Source organism: Alosa sapidissima, chromosome 2 (assembly GCF_018492685.1).
Source record: "Alosa sapidissima isolate fAloSap1 chromosome 2, fAloSap1.pri, whole genome shotgun sequence".
Taxonomy (NCBI): Eukaryota; Metazoa; Chordata; class Actinopteri; order Clupeiformes; family Clupeidae; genus Alosa; species Alosa sapidissima.
In genome coordinates this window covers 38710536-38731422 of record NC_055958.1, presented here as the reverse complement: position 1 = coordinate 38731422, position 20887 = coordinate 38710536, and the positions used below count along the sequence as shown (strand labels likewise).

The 20887-nt window shown below is 40.3% G+C and overlaps 3 protein-coding genes across 3 annotated transcripts in view; 2 read left to right on the top strand and 1 right to left on the bottom strand.

Annotated features, from left to right (window-relative positions):
- The window catches only part of LOC121697442 (trichohyalin-like), a gene marked incomplete at its 3' end in the record, with an annotated part of 29323 nt that extends 27537 nt beyond the window's left edge, over window positions 1–1786 (top strand). Inside the window, exons 3-4 of the mRNA XM_042078974.1 lie at window positions 281–494; window positions 651–1786. Of these exons, the coding sequence (XP_041934908.1) occupies window positions 281–494; window positions 651–1786 (1350 nt within the window). The remainder of the gene's footprint in view (window positions 1–280; window positions 495–650) is intronic.
- LOC121690582 (GTPase IMAP family member 7-like) overlaps window positions 1–20887 on the bottom strand; it is a 69621-nt gene that overhangs the window by 46720 nt on the left and 2014 nt on the right. The gene's annotated exons all lie outside the window — the stretch shown is intronic.
- On the top strand, window positions 13041–20886 carry LOC121690257. The gene is made up of 6 exons (XM_042070738.1): window positions 13041–13597; window positions 13791–14016; window positions 14716–14939; window positions 18795–19055; window positions 19759–19865; window positions 20333–20886. The coding sequence occupies exons 1-6, from the start codon at window positions 13056–13058 to the stop codon at window positions 20548–20550; spliced, it is 1578 nt and encodes a 525-aa protein (XP_041926672.1). The 5' UTR covers window positions 13041–13055; the 3' UTR covers window positions 20551–20886.

The window sequence follows — 20887 nt, the reverse complement described above, 5'->3', positions numbered from 1 at the left end:
TTAAAATAGGCACCAGAGGTGCCCTTACCTCTGGGCCCCTTTTCTGTTGAACGCAGCCGGGGCACATAGAGGTCCATTTCTGGAGATCTGTTCCCATTCCTGGCTAGTAGAATATCTTCCTCAGTAGCCCTTCGACCTAGGCCATGCCCATGTATCTTCCAGACGCAACAGCTGGAGATCCCCATTCTGTTGCCCAGGGTCTACTTTCTTAATTTATATATTCAGGAATCGAATCTACAATTTTTACATACAATATTTTTTTGTTTTTGTTTTTCTGTAGGAGAATAAATATCCATATGAATCTTTAGAACCTGGAGTTACTGCAATCTTCAAAGTTGGCTACCCAATATACCTGAGATATGAAAATCACAAAACTGCTGCTCTGCATTGTGATTATGGTGGATATAAATACAGCATTAGAGAAAAGAGACACAGCAAACAATTTGAACTACACTGTGGAACTGCAAAACATACACATCTGTGTCCACATTTTGGTAAGTACAAATCATTTCATGAAGTGTAAAATGGCCAACATTATCAAATCAGTACAAAGTTGACATTCACAATAGGGACAGATAGCTATTGTTTTATTGGATCATGTCATCAAAGGCCTTCTAAAGAGTTTTCTGATGGTATTAAATCTCTTACAGATGAACAGGAGAAAAGCTTGCGGCAACAGCAAGAGAAAGAACAAAGAGAACAGCAGAGACGAGAACAAGAACAAAGAGAACAGCAGAGACGAGAACAAGAACGAAGAGAACAGCAGAGACAAGAACAAGAACAAAGAGAACAGCAGAGACAAGAACAAGAACAAAGAGAACAGCAGAGACGAGAACAGCAGAGACAAGAACAAGAACAAAGAGAACAGCAGAGACGAGAACAAGAACAAAGAGAACAGCAGAGACGAGAACAGCAGAGACGGGAACAAGAACAAAGAGAACAGCAGAGACGAGAACAGCAGAGACGAGAACAAGAACAAAGAGAACAGCAGAGACGAGAACAAGAACAAAGAGAACAGCAGAGACGAGAACAAGAACAAAGAGAACAGCAGAGACGAGAACAAGAACGAAGAGAACAGCAGAGACAAGAACAAGAACAAAGAGAACAGCAGAGACAAGAACAAGAACAAAGAGAACAGCAGAGACGAGAACAGCAGAGACAAGAACAAGAACAAAGAGAACAGCAGAGACGAGAACAAGAACAAAGAGAACAGCAGAGACGAGAACAGCAGAGACGGGAACAAGAACAAAGAGAACAGCAGAGACGAGAACAGCAGAGACGAGAACAAGAACAAAGAGAACAGCAGAGACTAGAACAAGAACGAAGAGAACAGCAGAGACTAGAACAAGAACGAAGAGAACAGCAGAGACAAGAACAAGAACAAAGAGAACAGCAGAGACGAGAACAGCAGAGACGAGAACAAGAACAAAGAGAACAGCAGAGACTAGAACAAGAAGGAAGAGAACAGCAGAGACGAGAACAAGAACAAAGAGAACAGCAGAGACGAGAACAGCAGAGACGGGAACAAGAACAAAGAGAACAGCAGAGACGAGAACAGCAGAGACGAGAACAAGAACAAAGAGAACAGCAGAGACTAGAACAAGAACGAAGAGAACAGCAGAGACTAGAACAAGAACGAAGAGAACAGCAGAGACAAGAACAAGAACAAAGAGAACAGCAGAGACGAGAACAGCAGAGACGAGAACAAGAACAAAGAGAACAGCAGAGACTAGAACAAGAAGGAAGAGAACAGCAGAGACGAGAACAAGAACGAAGAGAACAGCAGAGACGAGAACAAGAACAAAGAGAACAGCAGAGACAAGAACAAGAGCAAAAAGAACAGCTGAAAAGAGAAGAAACACAGCATTGTGTGACCACAGGATACAGACTACAGCAGGATAACACTGGAGTGAACTGCGATGAGGTCTGTTTTTTTACACAGTTTATTAGTCAGGCACAACATCATTCATCAGGCACAACATAATTTCCTTAATATTGTCTGATCAATATAGAAAATAAACGTCCATTTTATATTAATACAAAGTGCCCCCTAGCCTGACATAGCCAACTCAATTCTAGTCACATTTTGAATATAACCAGAACATTGGGAAGTGTTTATGAGGAATGTATCAACCAATGCAGGGTAAATGAATTTCTCTGCACACAACTCGATAGTAGGGATTTTTACTAAACAATGGGAAAAAGACAATCACCCATAGGCACTTGGCACGGAATTACCCTACTGTCACAGCTCGCATTATGTGTGGCCCAATTAGACGACGATTGTTTTTGAATTAGTAGATACAAGGATACAAGGATACAAGGAAGTTTATTGTCACATGCATATAGTTACTGGAAGTAAGAAATGCAGTGAAATTATGTCTGGTGTCAGCCTATTCTATGAGCACACACGAGAGGGAGAGAAAACGAGTGACAGCTTCCAGCTGGCTTGTCATTGTTGATGATAATTGATATCTCCTTTTTATTAAGTTAAGATTAAACTAAATGCGGCGGTGGTTGGGACAGACTTATGGGGTCGAGGAGAGGAATGAAGCAGGGGATGAGGATATTGACAGAGAAATAGATAGATACAGTAGATAGATAGATAGATAGATAGATAGATAGATAGATAGATAGATAGATAGAGATCCCAAACATGAAATGAAGTGTTTGCACTTTCTGTGTATATTTTGTGGTATGTATTCATGCCAACAATGTTAATAAAATGATCAAATGCATTCAGTGACACTCATCTCATAAACTCATAATTCTCTTATTTTCACCGGGAAAAAAATGGCTAGTAGAAATTCTGATTGGCTAGTAACTTTAGAAAGTTACCAGCCACATTGGCTGGTGATCAAAAAAGTTAATTTAGAACCCTGGTCATGAGTGCTGAGGAGTGAATGAGTGCAAAGTCAGTATAGTGTGAGTTCAGAGTTGGGAAATGTTTGAGAGTGCTGAGGAGTGAATGTGTGCAAAGTCAGTATAGTGTGAGTTCAGAGTTGGGAAATGTTTGAGAGTGCTGAGGAGTGAATGAGTGCAAAGTCAGTATAGTGTGAGTTCAGAGTTGGGAAATGTTTGAGAGTGCTGAGGAGTGAATGTGTGCAAAGTCAGTATAGTGTGAGTTCAGAGTTTGGATGGCCTGGGGATAAAAACTTCTCCTGAGTCTCTCAGTTCTGGCTTTGTGACTACATAGGCGTGTTCTTGATTTCAGCGGTAGGAATAATCCATTGTTAGGATGAGAAGAGTACTCTTCTGGAATAGATGAGAAGAGTTCTCTTCTGGAATAGATGAGAAGAGTTCTCTTCTGGAATAGATGTCTTGTAGAGCAGGGAGTTGAGTTCTTATAGTACGTTCAGCTGAGCGCACTACTCTCTGCAGAGTACTACGATCTCTCCAGCAACAGTAAAACCAAACCACCAAAGCCACTGCACATGTGAGACTAATGCCTCATAAAAAATCACCAAAATTTACAGATGAAAATTCAGCTTTCAGTGGTTCTGATAACTCCCTAGTGCACCCTCTTAATTTCACTGCTTCATCTTCAACTTTTGGGGCTGTAAAATTAGGGAACCTGTAAAACACTCAGAAATGATATATATAGCCTCGGAAACATAGACATCGAACTATATCCTCACTTGAAGGAGCTTGTGTGGACAAATAGGGTGAAGAGTTAAATGGCAATGATGTTATTACATACTCGTTAATCTGACTCCATTTGATTAATAATTTGTCAATTACCAATCAATTACCAAGTAACTAGTTTATCAGCTATGGAGGAGAATGGCATGGCACACTACGAGAATTGAAGTTATCCGATTGGTAGGCAAATTAACAATTTAATAGGCATTAAGTCTTAAAGGTAAATGTAACCAATATCACTTCAGTTGAATGTCCAAGTAAACTCACATGGTCTACTGTAACAAAGTAGCAAATGGTAACAAAGGAAACTTAACCAATTCACAGAGGTAAACTTGACAAGTTAAAGATAATTGATACACCAGATAAAACAATACAAACCCAGAGATAGAGAAAGGGGGAGGGAGAAAGAGAGAGAGACAGAAAGACAAAGGGAGACAGAGAGAGAGAGAGGAAGAGGGGGAGAGAGAGGAAGAGGGAGAGAGAGATGGAAAAGAAGAGAGAAGAGAAGCCCAAGAGGACAAGAGCCTCCACTTTTATCATTCACTTGGGCCACCCCCGACTCATCAGAGCCTTTGTTGTCTGAGGTGGATGGGTGTGGCCCAGGTGGATATCATAACTTTATGCTACAGTGTAATTCCTAGTCTAGAACTATGCACAGATACATTCAATTGTAACGAAACTATGATCAGACTGTTGCCCACGTTACAAGTATTAATTCAAGACCAAACATGAATGTATTATTCACAACACATATTTACAGAGCAATACTGTATGATAATGAGGTTGGCTCATACTTGACTCATACTATCTCACCACAAGACATCAAGTAGGCCCAGGACTGAGTTATCTCTCAGTAGAGGGGCCAGAACAAGGAGCAAATGGTCACTTTATGCATGAGCGGGTGTTGGGGATCTTTGGCCATGGCCAGCTAAGACAATACAGATCAAACACAGGCATCCACACATGTAAATTGAATGCAAAAGGCATTCTTTAGAAATGCATAAGGTTTGGGCAAAAGACGGGCCTTACAAACCCAAGCTCTATGGAAATATAAACATTATGTTCATGTCTTTATCCGAATTATCAGAGTAGCCATTGCAACTTCAATAATTTTCAGCCATGACTTGTTTGATTTTTGAGGATCTCCAAGGGGGGTCCCAGAACTCAGTTACGAAAAATAGCTGGAGGGTTTTAATTATATGGTTCATAGTTCCACATAATTATCACACATACAAAGTATGAGCCAACTTGGCTGACCCCCATCTTCCGACCTCTGCCTACTTTTGAACGATTCATGCTAGATTCTTGACATTTTTTAGGGAGTATACTATAATAATTGTATTCAGCTTCAAAAAGAATTGCCCTACAGTTGAATATATAAGGCTATAACAATTAAAATAACTAGATGTACCGCAGAGCAGTATAAAATATGACCGCCGCCCAGTCCAGCACATTTTTTCCACAAAAATAAGTCAAGCTGAAAGGCATATATAATTCTAACTGTCTCACTGAATTGCATTATGCACACTCAATTCTCAATGGTATCTGCTAGACAACAAGTACCAAAACATGATTAGTTCATAGATTTCATATGTAAAATACATTTTATACAACCCCACCCCCATCTTGCCTGTTCATAATTCTGAGAAATTCATGAATTGTGTGCATGTGTGCATGTGTGTGTGTACATGTTTATGTGTGTGTGTGTGTGCGTGTGTGTGTGTGTGTGTGCATGTGCATCCATGTGTACATATGCCTACTGTGTGAGTATGTGTCATACGTATGATTACTGTGAATGTATGTGTTTGCGTGTATCTGTTTATGCACATGTGTGCATATGGAATGGGTTAACATGACCCCTGGAGGCAAACATGCGCAGAAAATTGGTCATCCTAGGCCCTACGGTTCTCAAGATATTCACAGAAAACTCTGTTGGTGTACGGTTACTAAATGTACACATACATTATTTTATTGTATGGCCCCCCATGAACGGAATTCCACGAAACTTGGCGTGCATTTAGAGGGTGTCATAATGATCCTACACTTCCAATTTCGTGCAGTTTTGACCATGTTAGGTCACAGATATCTGCGATTACAACACCTCATTTTCACTTTTTTGTTTTTAACTAGGTGGCGCTATACATGAAATGAGTGGTTATGGAATGGGTTGACATGGCCCCTTGAGATCAACATACAAAAAATAAATGGTCCTCCTAAACCCTACGGTTTTCGAGATATTCACAGAAAACTGTGTCTGCCCTACCCTCCTTTCGGGGGGTCCAGTCCAGCGGGGGGGCTACAGATCAAAACGAAAAATGATGGTTCCATGCTATCCATGTGGGGTTACATGCCCACCAAGTTTCGTGTACCCCGGTCTTTCAGTGTCCCGGGAATCAATGACGGAAATTTGGGCATGCGAAAAAAAAAAATAAATAAATAAAAAATCTGACTAAACCTATATGGTTTAGTCAGATTTGGCAGCGAAGCGGCGGTCATAATTAAATGTGAACAAAGAGCCAACTTTAAAATAGGGAACATATTCTGCATTACAAAGACTTAATTATGAGTTATTTGTTACAAAGTGGTTGAGCACTGCTCTCCCATGTCCACATCCACAGCTGAAGTGCCCTTGAGCAAGGCATCTAACCCCTCACTGCTCCCCAAGTGCCACTGTAGCAAGGCAGCTCACTGCTCCGGTTAGTGTGTGCTTCACCTCATTGTGTTCTCATTGTGTGCTTCACTGTGTGCGTTAGTGTGTTTCACTAATTCACGGATGGGATAAATGCAGAGACCAAATTCCTTGTATGCACAACAGGGTTTCCGTTGTCCGGTAATTACCGGACATTGGGCGAAAAAAAAATGAAATGTCCGAAAAAAATTAAATCTCTCCGGTCAAATTGTCTGATTGAAATTGGCTAATAATCCCGTCCTCTTAACGTAATCTGAATTTGAGAATAAGCCTTAATATGTAAGCCTATATTATATGTCCTCTGGCTATGTTTTTAAATGAACAGGCTCTACCATTTGAAAAGTAAGCTATTAAACAACACGCATAGCCTATGCTGCATTTGAAATAGGAAGCGCACGCTTAAAACGTCCATGTTAAACAACGAACAAATGAGTGAGGCGGTTCAAACATGGCCAGGCCCAGGCAGACTAGCCTTAAAAGTTTTTTCAGAGGCATGACGCGATGGATGATAAATTGGTAACGTCTGAAGCCTCAGATGTCCGGTCAACTCCACCACCACCAGATAAAAAGCAGAAGTGTCGAGCGTAGCCTATCTGTCGGAATCAGTGACATTGGAAGTGGAGTTGCGGGGGGTGCGGCCGCTCCAAGACACTGTCATTCTCCGTGTACACTGGACATGCAAAGTGTTCTTTACCCAAAGCATACAGTAGGCCTACTGTATGTGTTCTCTGTCTATGATCTGCAGGGTTAGGGCCTTCTCGACGAGGAGATTACTAGTCTGCGGATAATTTCTGGCACAATTAAATGGTATCATTGAACCGCGGCCGAAAGAAAAAGAAAATAAACATCCCAGAATAGGAAACATTTCTTAATTTATTGTTATCAAATAAAGAGTCATAGCATTAGGGGGTAGTGGTGTGAGCACTCATTCTTGTGTGTGCGCATCTGTGTAAGTGGAGATAACGTGGGTAGCAGCAACAAACAACGTAGCCTTTTTAAAACAACGAACGAAGCGGACTCTTGCTGTCCATGAAAATATACTGGCTAGATCTTGTTTAAGTTAGGCTAATGAACATGTTGCATTCTATACAGCCTGATTATGTCATTCTTTAAGCTACATAGCCTGTCTCCTAGCCTGGCGAGCCAGACCCACATTAAAATGTAGGGTCTGGGCACTCACCGTACGCAGTGCTCAGTCCGAGGGGCGGGATAATCAGTTGTATTTCAAATTCCCTCTGCACACAATAGGACGCAATAGGATATTTGTTTTCAAGTAGCAGGGAATTCAAGCCAAACCGTTGCAACTCTGCCATCAAGCCCACCAAAACGACTATATACACGATTTCAATGCCTGATTAAGTTTCGATTTCTGGAGCTCACAAGCCAACGGAGAGTTGCTAGACTAGCCCTGGCAGCAAATGTAATTTGCTGCCGCTAGGGGCGCGTCTAGATTTCTAGGCTACCTGTCTCCAGTTTTCCTCAATTTGACTAATTAAGAAGCGATAATAGGATGTTTGACCGGCATATCATCAAAATGTCCGAAAAAAGAAACCTCTGCCGGTCACTTTGACCGGCACCATTTTTTTCTAGCGGAAACTCTGATGCACAAGTATATTTTACCTATTTACATTTACACTTTCTGGAACCATGGAAAAGGATATTTGTATAATACCCCTGGGTGCATTGGATATAAATACTAATTAAATTAATTAAATTATAAACTGATGTTAAGTCACATATTAAAAGATGATTTGTAAATGTTTTATATAAAACATATACAAATGTACAAAACATATTTAAAGTTACAAACACATATCAATCTTGTGTTAATAATGAGATAACCATTAACTACTCATGTACAAACATAATACAAATGTTTTGCTCATAATTAGTTCACTATTAACTAATGTATTATACATGCTTTATGACTATCACCAAATTATAATAATCTATGCTGTTCTACTTTTTAATGCAGCTCTTAAGGGTGGGGAGAATGTTTGATGAACTCATATCGGAATTTGATGTTTCTGAAAGTGAAGACATGAAATTTCGGAAGCTGGAAGACAGGATGAAGATTCTTCAGAATGAGCTAATGATTCAGTATTTTGAAGAGGATTGTTTCCCCTATTCCTCTCTGTTGGCCATAGACCAGATAATAGGCTCTGATAATCTGTCCCTAACTGAGAGCTTGGCTGTGGTGAAGGCCATGCTGCAGCTGACAGTGGAGAAGGATGAGGAAGATGATGATGAGGAAGGGAATGAAGATGAGGATGAGGAGCTGACAGTGGATTCTGCTGTTAAGGATGACAGCAACTTCCTCTCACTTTCTCTAAATAGAGAATGTAACTTTCTCCTCAAATTACTGGGGAAGCTGGAAAACTCAGACCTGGCTTTGAGGATTTTTAATGTCTTTACTGAATCTCAGTCTGAGTATGCGCAAACTTCAGAGGATACAATGATTCTTGGTCATATCTTCTTCAACAACATATGGACACCTGTTGAAATCATGCTTTTTCTGCAAAGGGTTATGGAGAGCTCAAAACATCACGGCAAAATCACAGCTATCCTTCAAACAGTGCTATCTTACAGACTCAGCTGGTCTTCTGTTTTACATGCTCTATCCAAAAGAGACCCCGTAAATGACTTACGCCAACAGGTTGAGAGCGTAGCTGATAAAGACCTGGACACATTGATAAGTGAAATGAGTAAACTAAACTACCCAGAGAGCATATTAAACATCATGAATGATGTGCTAAGACATGTCCAAGATCAGCTTCCCAAGCTCTTTGACAATACAATATCAATAATTGAAGTATTAGAAATCAAACGGAAAATATGTTCACTGAATTTTGGTGATCCTGACATTGCTCATCTTCAACAGGTGTTGCTAGTTATGTGCAAATCTGTGAGGAGTGTCCAAGGCTACGTCCCTAGACTTACTCAGCTGGCATCCGTCCTTCTACTGCTGTTGCCACGGGCGAGAGGAGAAAAGGGCTGTCTCTTAGAAATAGCCACAGGGGAAGGAAAGACATGCATTTTAGCCATGTTTGCTGCAATACAAGCAATCCGCGGACTTAAACCAGACATTGTGACAAGCTCTCCTGTCCTAGCAGTCCGTGACCAAAAGGAATGGTCTGCCTTTTATCAAAAGTTTGGTTTGAGATCAGCTGTCGTACCACCAGAGATGGCAAATACAAATTTTGAAGAGCTGGTTAGAAATGCATACAACAAACACATAGTCTATGGAACTATTGGTACATTTGCTGCAGACATATTGAAACAGGAGTTTGAGGGGGAAACAACCAGGGGAACTAGAAAGTGTGAAATGGTCATTGTAGATGAAGTTGATTATATGACTTTGGACAATGGAGTCCAAATAACATTCTTGTCTCATCAACACAGTGTTCTGAGGCATATGGAGCAAGTCCTTGCTGGGATTTGGGCTATGATGTCTGCATGTCGACCAATAGAAATGCTAGAGACGGGGAACGTTCATTGGACCAATCGACCCCAGCTGTTTCACAAGACTGTGGTATCTGCTTTGGATGTCTCAGAATCTGAGGACTTCTCCTCCCTGGATATACTCCAACTTGGAGTGAAACTTGGGTTCTACTCACAGGAGGAGATCAATGGTGTGGAACAGGCTGAAAGTGATGTGGGAGCTGAAGATGCTGACCAGGACTTTAGGGATGCTAAGTGGAAGGCTCTGGAGAACATCATGACCAGAATCGGTCCAAAACAACAGTATGAAGTACTGAGGGAGTTTGCAAATGAAGTGGGTAAAGGTGACTTCATTGAATATTTCTCAGTGGTTGACAACAAAGCCGTCATTTATGGAGAAATTGTAGGTCCAAACTCCTCAGAGGACAAAGTCCGACTCCTTCTCCTTGAGAAGGGCTATGTATGTCAAATAATACCTGAAAATGATTTAATTTCCTGGGCTGTTGACAATATGAAGTCAAAAATAAAGTATTCAGACCATTGTGATTCAGAGAACATTGATGAATTCAGAGATTTTATTGTGATTCCAGCATTTCTGAAGGAATACACAGAGCACCATTTGCGTCTGTTTGCTGAAAATGCACTGAGAGCCATTGTGATGGTTGAAGGTAGGGAATACATGATTGAGAAATCCTCTGAGGCTGAAACAAAAGGGGAGAGTGACAGTGAGAACCATCAGTATGATGCCATCATACCTGTGGACTACGTGTCCACTGGAGTGCTACAGAAGAACTCAAAGTGGGGGGAAGGCCTCCAGCAGTTTTTGGAAATGAAGCACAAACTGGCCATTTCCCCAATGACTACTGTGACCAACTACATGTCAAACATCCATTACATCCAAAGGTACCTTGGAGGTGAAGGTGTATTTGGGGTAACAGGAACATTAGGAGGTGATGCTGAGAAAGACTTCCTATACAGACATTATGAGACAAAAAGCTGTGTGATGCCAACCCACCGCCGTAAGAAGGTGATTGAGATCCCAGCTGTCCAGGTGCCAGGAGGAAAGGAACTGTGGATTCAGAAAATCTGTGAAACTACATGGAAAGTTGCAGACAGAGGACAGGTTGTTGTTGTTGTATGTGAGGATGTCAAGACAGCCAATGAACTATACAATAAAATTCAACATAGAAAATTCAAAAAATATCCCATCACTATGTACACAAACAGTGGAAAGCATGACATTGAGAAACAAGTATTCAGCGGAGAAAATATCATCGTTGCTACAAATCTTGCTGGACGTGGGACAGACATACGAGTCCAAACAGAGGTCAACAGATGTGGGGGTCTTTTTGTGCTTCTGACATATTTTCAAATGAACCAACGTGTAGAGAAGCAGGTCTTTGGACGCACTGCCCGTAAAGGAAACCCAGGCATGGTACAGATGATCCTCAACCAAGAGCGGCTTGAGCCTGCTTACCAAGGCCAGTCTGTTGATGTTATGAGGCAGCTCAGAGAAGAGAAGGAGTTGAACCACATACAGCGTATGGAAGCCAAGGAGCTCCATGTGATTAACATTAAAGAAACATTGTTTTCCACATTTTCTAGAATTCTGAATGATTTTCACAGGAATTATACTGATGAGGATAAGAAGAGTTGTGATAATATGAAGACACAGGATGTTCCAGAAGGTTTTAAGAGCTTTCGCCACAAATTTGATTACCACCCTGCAGTCAAGTCACTGAAGGAATCATGGGCCTTTTGGCTCTCTCAACATGAAGAGCACATTCATGAGACAGGAAAAGACATTGATGGGTTAATGGAAGATCTTAGAGGAGAATTAGAACAGAGAATGAACTCGCTTCTTAAAGGGGAAAGCAGGAACTTCCATGACCATATCAATCAGGCAGCAAGCAGGACATGCCTTCACCGTTGGAATAAGAGAGAAAGTTATGGTGCAGACATATACTGGCAGAGAGCTGCTGATTGTGATCCATTATACAGTGCTGTAGCTTTGTACAACAAAGCATATGTCACCATCAACCTTCGCCAGAAAGACTACATGACTACAGCAAAGCAGTTGCTGGAGAAAGCACAGTCCTTAGTGAATGTCTTCTTGTTTGAAACAACAAACAGTATGACTTTCTGCAATCTCTCTGTAACCAATGATTTTAAATCCCACCAGGCAAACAGTAACTTCCTAATGCAAATGCAGGTCAGGATGAACATCTTTAACTCATGGAAGGGTTACATCAAAAGTGCGTTGGATAAGCTTGATGAACTTAAAGGCAAAGGAGATGATGCCATCACAGAAGACTCAGTAGTCTACTGTCTCCTTGAAGAAAAAGACTTCATCACAGCAAATGAACTCAGGACAATGTACCAATATGGCTTAGAAATAGTTTTTGAAGTAAAAAAGAAGCCAAGATTTTCCATTAATTCTCTCATCTGCTTATTCATTGGTGTCCTGCAAGTGGTGGCTGGTGCATTAGTCTGTGCCTTTACATGTGGTGCGGCTACAAATTTCAGTTTAGGTTTAATTAGTGAGGGGGTGTCTGACATGATCAATGGCATTAGTGGCATGATTAATGGGACTTTTAGTTGGGCAGAGTGGGCCATCTCCAAAAGCATCAGCATTGGATTATCTCTGCTCTGTGGCGGAATTAAACTTCTGAGTAAGGGGCTGAAATATGTAGGGAAATCAATTTATAAAGGAGCAAAGTCCATACAAATTGGTGCCAAGTCAGCAACAACCCTGACAGTGAAGCAAACACTGAAACAAACAGCAAAATATACCATTCAGGAGCTAGGAATGCAAGGGGTACTCACTGCTGTGAATTATGCTATGGATGCAGGGTTCAAAACTGCCTTTACAAAAATATTTAAGGAGGCATTTGAAAGTGATGTATCTTCACTAATAACAGCAAACAGAGATCTTGATGAGGCTCTCACTCATTTCATCTGCCAGGTGGTACCAAAGAAAGTGACAGCTGACTATAAAATAAACTCCCAGAGTAAGAAGGAGCTTCGTGAACATGTTACACACATGACAACTCAGGTCATCCCAGAACTGCTGACTGATCTTACAAAAGTGCATAAAGTTATCAGTATTCTGTCCCAGGTGTCCAGCTCTGCCTTGCAGGCCCTGGACAAACATAAGGCATCAAACATTGTGTCAACAATTTTGAATCAATCGGATTACATGATATCAGTTCACGAGATGCTCCGTTCAATTCCAACAAAGGAATTAATACATGGGCAACTTGTACCTCAATTGCTAACAGAAATGAAACACCTACAACAAGTGGACTATGTCAAAGATGGAAGAGAGAACTTACAAGATGTGAGGAGCCTTAAGAAAGATTTAACCAATGAAATTGCAAAGAAGGTGTCCGAAGCATTGGTTAATGCTTTTGTAGCCCACCTGACATCCATTACTTCTCGACATACCGGTCCAATAGTGAACAAAGCAATTGGTGGATGTGTTGGGAATGTCCTTGGCAGACATGAATCAATGTCATTTTTTGATGACCAGAAGCACAATCACAAAATGAGAGTGGCCTGCCAGACACCAGCTAAGTCCTTGTCCACCTATGAGAAAAGCGAACTGTCACACTACACAAAGAGTCTGAGCAGCTCGGAGAAACCTGCCACTGGGCTTGATCTTCACATTCTCACAAAGAGTGACATGCTCGATGGCAAAGGCATCCGCATCATTATTACCGATGAACACGGAAAACCACTCTCTGAGGAGCGCTACCAAGGGAAAGATAAATCAGCTGGAGATGTAACACTTCGACTAGTTAAAGAAAAGGACACATCACAACAGTAAGCATAACACCTTTTCTGTTATCAGAAAATGTATGATCATAAGATATATACAGTATGAATGTATTTATGATTGATTTCCATGACTCCCTGTTACAACATGTTGATGTTTTCCTACATTTCTACGCTCAAAAAATAAATACATGTTTTTGTATTTAATCCATTCCTAAAAGAAAAGAAAATCTTTCCACAGGAGAAAGGGTGTTCTGCCATCTTTAAATCGAAGGATCCGTGGTGAACATCAACCATTCAGTGGCCATTTTGAGGTTCTGAATGCAGATGGCACATTTAGCCAAGTTCTTTCAGACGGACAGAACTGTTTATTCCATGCTGTTGCTCAGGCAACCAGTCATGGCCGAAAAGATGTCAATGATCTACGAAGAGACGCATCAAAGCTTCGTAGTGAGGTACACCAGGAGGTAAGATAGTGGGAGGTTGATGCCTGCCTCATGAACAACTTAATGTCAATACTCTTCAGGATTCTTGACATGTTCATTTATACAATTTCATGTTCCCTTTTTGTGTTTGGTAAGAATTCCATGAGTAGTATATTACCTAAAAAGCACTGGCCAATTGTAGAAAGCTGTGGATTATGGAAAATGTTCTGTTCCAAAAATGTTCTGTTCTACGGAGCCCAGGACGTGTCATTGCAAGATATTCTTGTGTATCGATATAATGTGCGCTCATTTTAGGCCATTGTACACTCGTATTACTACATTGTGCTCTCAATTTAGTAAATCGTGCACACATTTTACTAAATTGGGCCAAATTGTGAGAGCACAATTTAGTAAAATGAGTACACTATTTAGTAAAACAAGCACACGATTTAGTAAAATGTGCATACAATTTAGTAAAATGTGCGCACATTTTCTGGATATATACCAAAAAATATCTTGCAATGACACCTCTAGGGTTCCGTGCTGTTCCAATAGTCCTATTCAGGTTTGTTTATGATATGGTATATGCGATACGATATGATTTTCATCCACTGGTGACAGGTGGAATGACATTGGTTGCATTGAGGTTTTGTGCACACGATGTAGTTTGTTTTGTATATAATTTGTTATGGTGTTTTATAGAAGTGCATGTGTTCCAACATCATTTGTTCCTCCACTCAGATCCAACAGAACATGTCAAACTATGCTCCTCTTCTGAAGCTGCAAAGAGGATATGAGGAATCCTGCAGGAACCCAGGACTTTTCACCATCGGTGGAGGAACAAGGCAGACAAGAAGGGAAGGCAGACGCAACTTCATGGAGGCCATTAACTCTAGCCCCTTATCAAATGAACAACGAGAGGAGTGCAAAAACCTCCATCTCGGCCTGGTTGGAGAACACGGAGAGTAAGGCCTTTTTTTTTATCAATCAAACCGCTTTCTCAGATTAACGTGAAACATGTTCAACAGGTCATGTTCCACAGATCAGGTTATGATGTGTTCTATATCTCTAGCTAGCCAGCAAAAAAAAAAAAAAAATGGAACTGCTTACAAAAACAGGAATTGTTTATTACCAGAAATTTCACTTGTGTATTGTCGTGGAAAACTATCCACTTTCCCGAACCTCCAATCCAAACTAGCACTTTGATGTCAAAGACCCGAAGGAGAACACCAAGACGAGAGAAGCTGAAGACTGTTGATCCTTTATTCACTGTATTGCAGTGAAAATACAATCCAAACAGCGTCAGGACTGGACCGTCAGGCAATAGAGTGATGAGTGGCAGCTGCTACCCCGATGAGATCTGATCTGAATGTGCCTGAGCTCTTTCTTTTATACTCTTAGGGGCCCGAGGGGCGTTTCTATCACCAGGAACGTCACCGGGCCCCTTTTAGCCAATCAGAACGTTTTGGGGCTTGAGATATGGTGGAAAACCCTTCCCATTTAAACATTAAAAAATGTGTGTTGCTAGGCAGAATGCATGTGACCAGGTCCTATGTGTAATCCGTTGCCAGGCAGAGTATGCATTTGTTTTGGTTCTATGTGTACTTTCCCTTTTGGTTCTGCCTCCTTTTCTTGTAAACCCCTCCACTTCTCATAAGCCCTGTTTGGTTTTACTTTCACTGCCATTCCTCCTCAGTTTCACTCTTAGTCTCTGACAGTTCAGTCTCATGACTTCCAGTAAATGTTGCATAACAGTTGCACAAACAGTATCCTTAAGATGGAATGTTTCTACTAAACCAGCATGCACACACACACACACACAAGTTATTATGTCTAGATAAAATCACCACAGTATCTCATCTTGGTAAAGTTTCTTTTTATTATGGACAATCAATGCATTTGCATATGTCATAAAGCATATTTATTATACTAAATATATTCAAACATATTGAAGAATAAACTTTAAGTTCGTAACACCTCAAACAATAAACATTTACATTTAGCAAACACTTTTATCCAAAGTGACTTACGTAAATTATACACGGGTTTCCCGTTTACCAACAAAACTAGATGCGCGCGCAGCCGTAAGGCAAAAGACGCTTGGTGGCCGTCCACAAGTTATAAACTAAACCTAAATAGTCAGCTGCTGTAAGCTACAATCGGATTTTTTTGTATACCCCTGTTGGCTCAATGATAATAACATCTCATTTCAGACTATATTTCAAAGTTTGACGTTCATTTGCATTATTAATATAACATCGTATTTTGTCATTTTTGGCGAAGACATGTATTCCGTTAGGGATATTGAACATATTTAACATTCTCTAATCATCGTGATTTCGAATTGGTGCAGTTTTCAGCACAAAAACTCATTTTATTCTTTTGCTCTTTTGCATTGCTCTATGCTGTTCTATGGTGCTTTCTGCCTCTTGGTTGCGCACACATGTTTTCGTGACGTTGCATAGAAATCCATGTATTACAAGGGCCATTGTTCCCAGAGCAACAAAGGCTTGCTAAAAGGGTTACAACAGTGTAAGCTGGGAAAAGAACCCACATGTTTTCAGGCTACTGCATGCTAGCCCAGCTCCTTAGCCACTATGCTACTGCATGCTAGCCCAGCTCCTTAGCCACTATCAAAGATCCTTGATTACTAGCAAGATAGAGCAACGTAATTCGTTACTATGGGAGCAAAACGGGACAGTTCCGGTCTGCATAAGTGGGAGTGTCACCTTACGTCACTAAATAAACGTTCTCTCTTAATAAGCAATAAAAACAGATAAACATAATTGACCGTTCGCAAAAGCCACGCCCCCTAGTTATTGTTACTACGCCCGTCAAACTCAGACCGGACCGGAGTTGTCTAGAAATTCAATGGTAGCTGTTCATTTACTGTCTGTAAAAGTTACAGCACAAGAGTCTCTTTTAGAGAGCCACGGACCTAAATTCATTTACAATCATTTATAATCAGTTGAAAGACTGCAGTATGACATGGAGACACATGTATAAAAATTCATATCTTGCTTTGTTGAGTGACAAGTTTAAACGGGAGGCGAGTGTGATTCACTGATATTAATATTAGCTGTGCTAGATAGACTTGCATGCATGTTACAAGGACACAGGGCCATGTCATGTAAGGAACATGGTGCTGCCAAAAAACGGAAACATAGCCTACATTGCAGAGCCACTTCAACTTTATTATTTTATGGTGAATAAATGTTACACTACTGTGCACAGCCCCATGCTTCTCTGACGTGATGAAGCTAGCACATTATTAGCAGCGGTTAGCTAACTGTGAAGTCCCCTCCAAGTGACAATCATTTTATACACAATGCTGGCAATGCTGATAACAATTAACATCCACATTTATTTTACTTATTGAGTTGACTGTGTGGCTTAATCCACAGATGTGGTGGAGTACTGTTTCGTTATGGTTTGCTAAGGAGTAACCCTTTGCTTAAAATAGTGGAGATCTGGGACAGATATATTTAATCTATAACATAATTACAGAAAACTTAATCAAGATTGAAAGACATTTTTCTGTGTGTCGGTGTTGCGCTAATCTCACATATGTCATTTGACTGTCCTTTTCAACTCATATCACTATAAAATCCCATAAAACCGGACAAAAATCAAGGCTCCCAATACATTTCTATGGAGCCGTAAGGTGAAGTTGACGGGCCATGTCTGCCTGCACGGAGTTACAGGACTGTCATTGGCTCATCTGCGTTCGATGGGCGGGGTTTTGCGAACAGTCAATTGTGTTCACAGTATTATTGTCTATAATCATGTATGATACCAATGAATCATTCTTTAGGACATGATATGAATAATTTAATCAGTCATGTGAACCGAGCTAGCTAGCTAGATAACGCTAGCTTAAATGGTATACAAGTGGATGGGAGTAGCTATGGCAATACAGCTATGTGCTAACAAGTGACTAGTAGTTGAAGGACTTCACTTACACTTAATATACTGTTACAAATTCACTTGAGTATAAACTATCCACTTTAACTAATGTCAGTAATGTTATTCAGCTAGTTGTCATTTCAAAGAAATTACACTTCTCCGTTTAAAATGTTACCTTAGCTAAGAGGCTAACTAGCATGCTAACAACCGGACAGTAACTGGCAGCAGCATGGTCTGATATTAAGTTATTTTGTTACAAATCCGAACACTAAAAAATTACACTTTTAGGCTTGAAATGATCCCAAACACTTACGGATTATGAATTTTTTTCCCAAAAAACCCTCAACAAATCCAGAAAGACATAATGACCAATTTATTGGTAAAATTCCACAAGTCTCCATTGACATTAGTGCAGCGAGGGATTACTCTGGTCTGCATAAAGGGGGATTTCCCCCCCTCCCCCTTGCAATAATCCAAACGCGGAAATTGTCGAACGTTTGCGCCTCTCGCTCCGCTTTAACCCTCTCTGCCACTATGCTACTGCGTGCTAGCCCAGCTTCATTAGCCGCTATGCTACTGCATGCTAGCCCAGCTCCTTAGCCGCTATGCTACCACCACCCAAATGGCCTCAACTTTAAGTTGCAACATGATTTGTGTTTAATGTGAATAAGGCAGCAGTTTTATTACACAAAGAACCACTGTTACTACCTCTGCTATTGCTGCCAGGATTAGTATTGGTAATAGTAGTTGTAGTATTATTGGTAATAGTAATAGTATTGGTTGTAGTATTAATCTGGCTAGTAATAGTTGTAGTATTATCGGTTGCAGTAGCAAGAGTCATGTAAGAATTAGTATGGGTAGTAGTAGTAAAAGCAAATGTACTCATATGCTAACAAATGCATGTGTGTGTTTAGTCTTACAGGACGTAATCAACAGCCTGGAGATAACCAACACAAAAGGGAGGCAGACCACATACCACCCAAAGACTGCTACAAGAAAGTCTCAGGGACTTTGGCCAGAAACCCACAGTTATCTGAAGAATTCCAGAAAAACAACCCAAAATTTTTTGAAGAATTGAATAAGTCCCCATACTTTTTACTCTGCATGAAGGTCCGTAAAGAACATCATAGACAAGCCCTCACTACTGGCAATAGCACGGAGTCTCAGATATGCAGGTATGTAATGTGTGTGTGTGTGTGTGTGTGTGTGTGAGAGAGAGAGTGTGTGTAAAATTCACCGCTCTTTCCCAGCTGAAAGAGTCCCTCCGAAATGTTATGTTTTTTGAGGAAACCTTGGAATTACTTTTACACTGTTAGATTTTACAGTACAGTTTAATGCTTTCACTAATTAAATGATATATGAATTTGGTAGTGTGTACATGGATGGTGTGACTATGACAACTCCAGGTTGCATCGGGCTGATATTCTGCTTGGTTCAGGGAATACGAGGAACCATTTTCAAACATTAATTGGCCACCCATGACTTTCATCCCATTTATAACCTTTCAGATGTGCTTGAAAAGACATTGACATCGACTCTCCAATTATCAATGCAGGATCTCTGCAAAAAATAATACAACTAATGAATGAATGAATTAATTAATTAATGGAGACATTTTTCAATAGATCTCTGTTTCTCGAGGTCACTGAGTACTGTCGGTACGGAAAAAAAGAAAAATGAAAACAGTCAGATTTCAAAAGGATTTCTCCTTTAATACAAAAACATTTTGAAGGGAACAATGCCATGTTAACTGTATGTTTTAATGTGAATCTAAAGGCATGTCCAACAGCATGTTGTGTGTGGATAAGTATGTGATTGTCTTACTCCCTTCTCACCAGGGATTGTATGTATTGTAAATGAGTGTATATGTGTGTGCAGGAATGAGATGTCCCAGGCCCTCAGTAAAGGAGACGTGGAAACAACCCTGAAGATGTCATTCATAACGGCCCATCCAGAGACTTCACAGTGGCTCAGACAGGATGCAGGTAATGTAGATATATTTGCTCTCTGTTATAATATACGTATCTGATTCAAAATGTAATGACAAAATAACTGTGAAGGTTAAGGTGACTCGTGTACAGAAATTTTCATGTACAGGGTTCGATTTGTGTTCCACACACCATTACACAATGGCACTCTCTGTTTACTTGTATCATGTTAATAGTAATTCAATGCCACGTGTCACATGAGAGACATCTAGAATCTGGCTACTTTGCGTCCTAACTTCAATGGCCAAAACACATTATGTTGCTATGTATAAGTGTTTTTTTTTTTTTTTCAAATAATAATAATAAAAAAATTAAATAATGTTAGGCATCCTTTACATAACTCCATTTTGAGATTATGTCATTCTAAACCGAAGTGGACCAAGATGCTGTGTGTATCATGATATTGGCTCATCACAAATGAAATGTGAAAGGTCAACTCTAATTTACTTATTTTGTCTCTTCAGGAATACAGCGGCAAACCCCTCACAACATCCAGCCCAGGGTTCACAGCGCAGACTACTATCAAGTGGGCTACAGGCTGATGATAGATAAATACTATGACAAAGGCCTCATTGACGGCACTGTAAAGGACAGACTTAACTCCTGGGTAAACAGTGGGGCATATAGGAGTCGAAACGCACAGGAGTACAGGTCTTTAAAGACGGCCATTTCCAGGCCATGAATCCCACTGAAAATGTGAAAATGTTTTGAAATTAAATAGCACATGCTTGTACAGTATGAAATAGTGCAAATTTCCTCAGTGCTAATACTAATATATTACACAATGTGTGTTTTAACACGTTTTTGTTTTGTTTTGTTTTTTGCCTCAATGATGACTGAACTCAATGAATTTGATTGAAATGTCCCTTAAGTATTCTGCATTACTGAGTGTGGATTATATCTGATCTGCACGTTGTATGTGGGGGTTGTAGTGAAGTAGTTAAACAAGCTAAGCTTCCAAAATTAAAGCTTCAATTTGTTCAGTCACTAATAAATGATATAGAACTGGCCTGGAAATA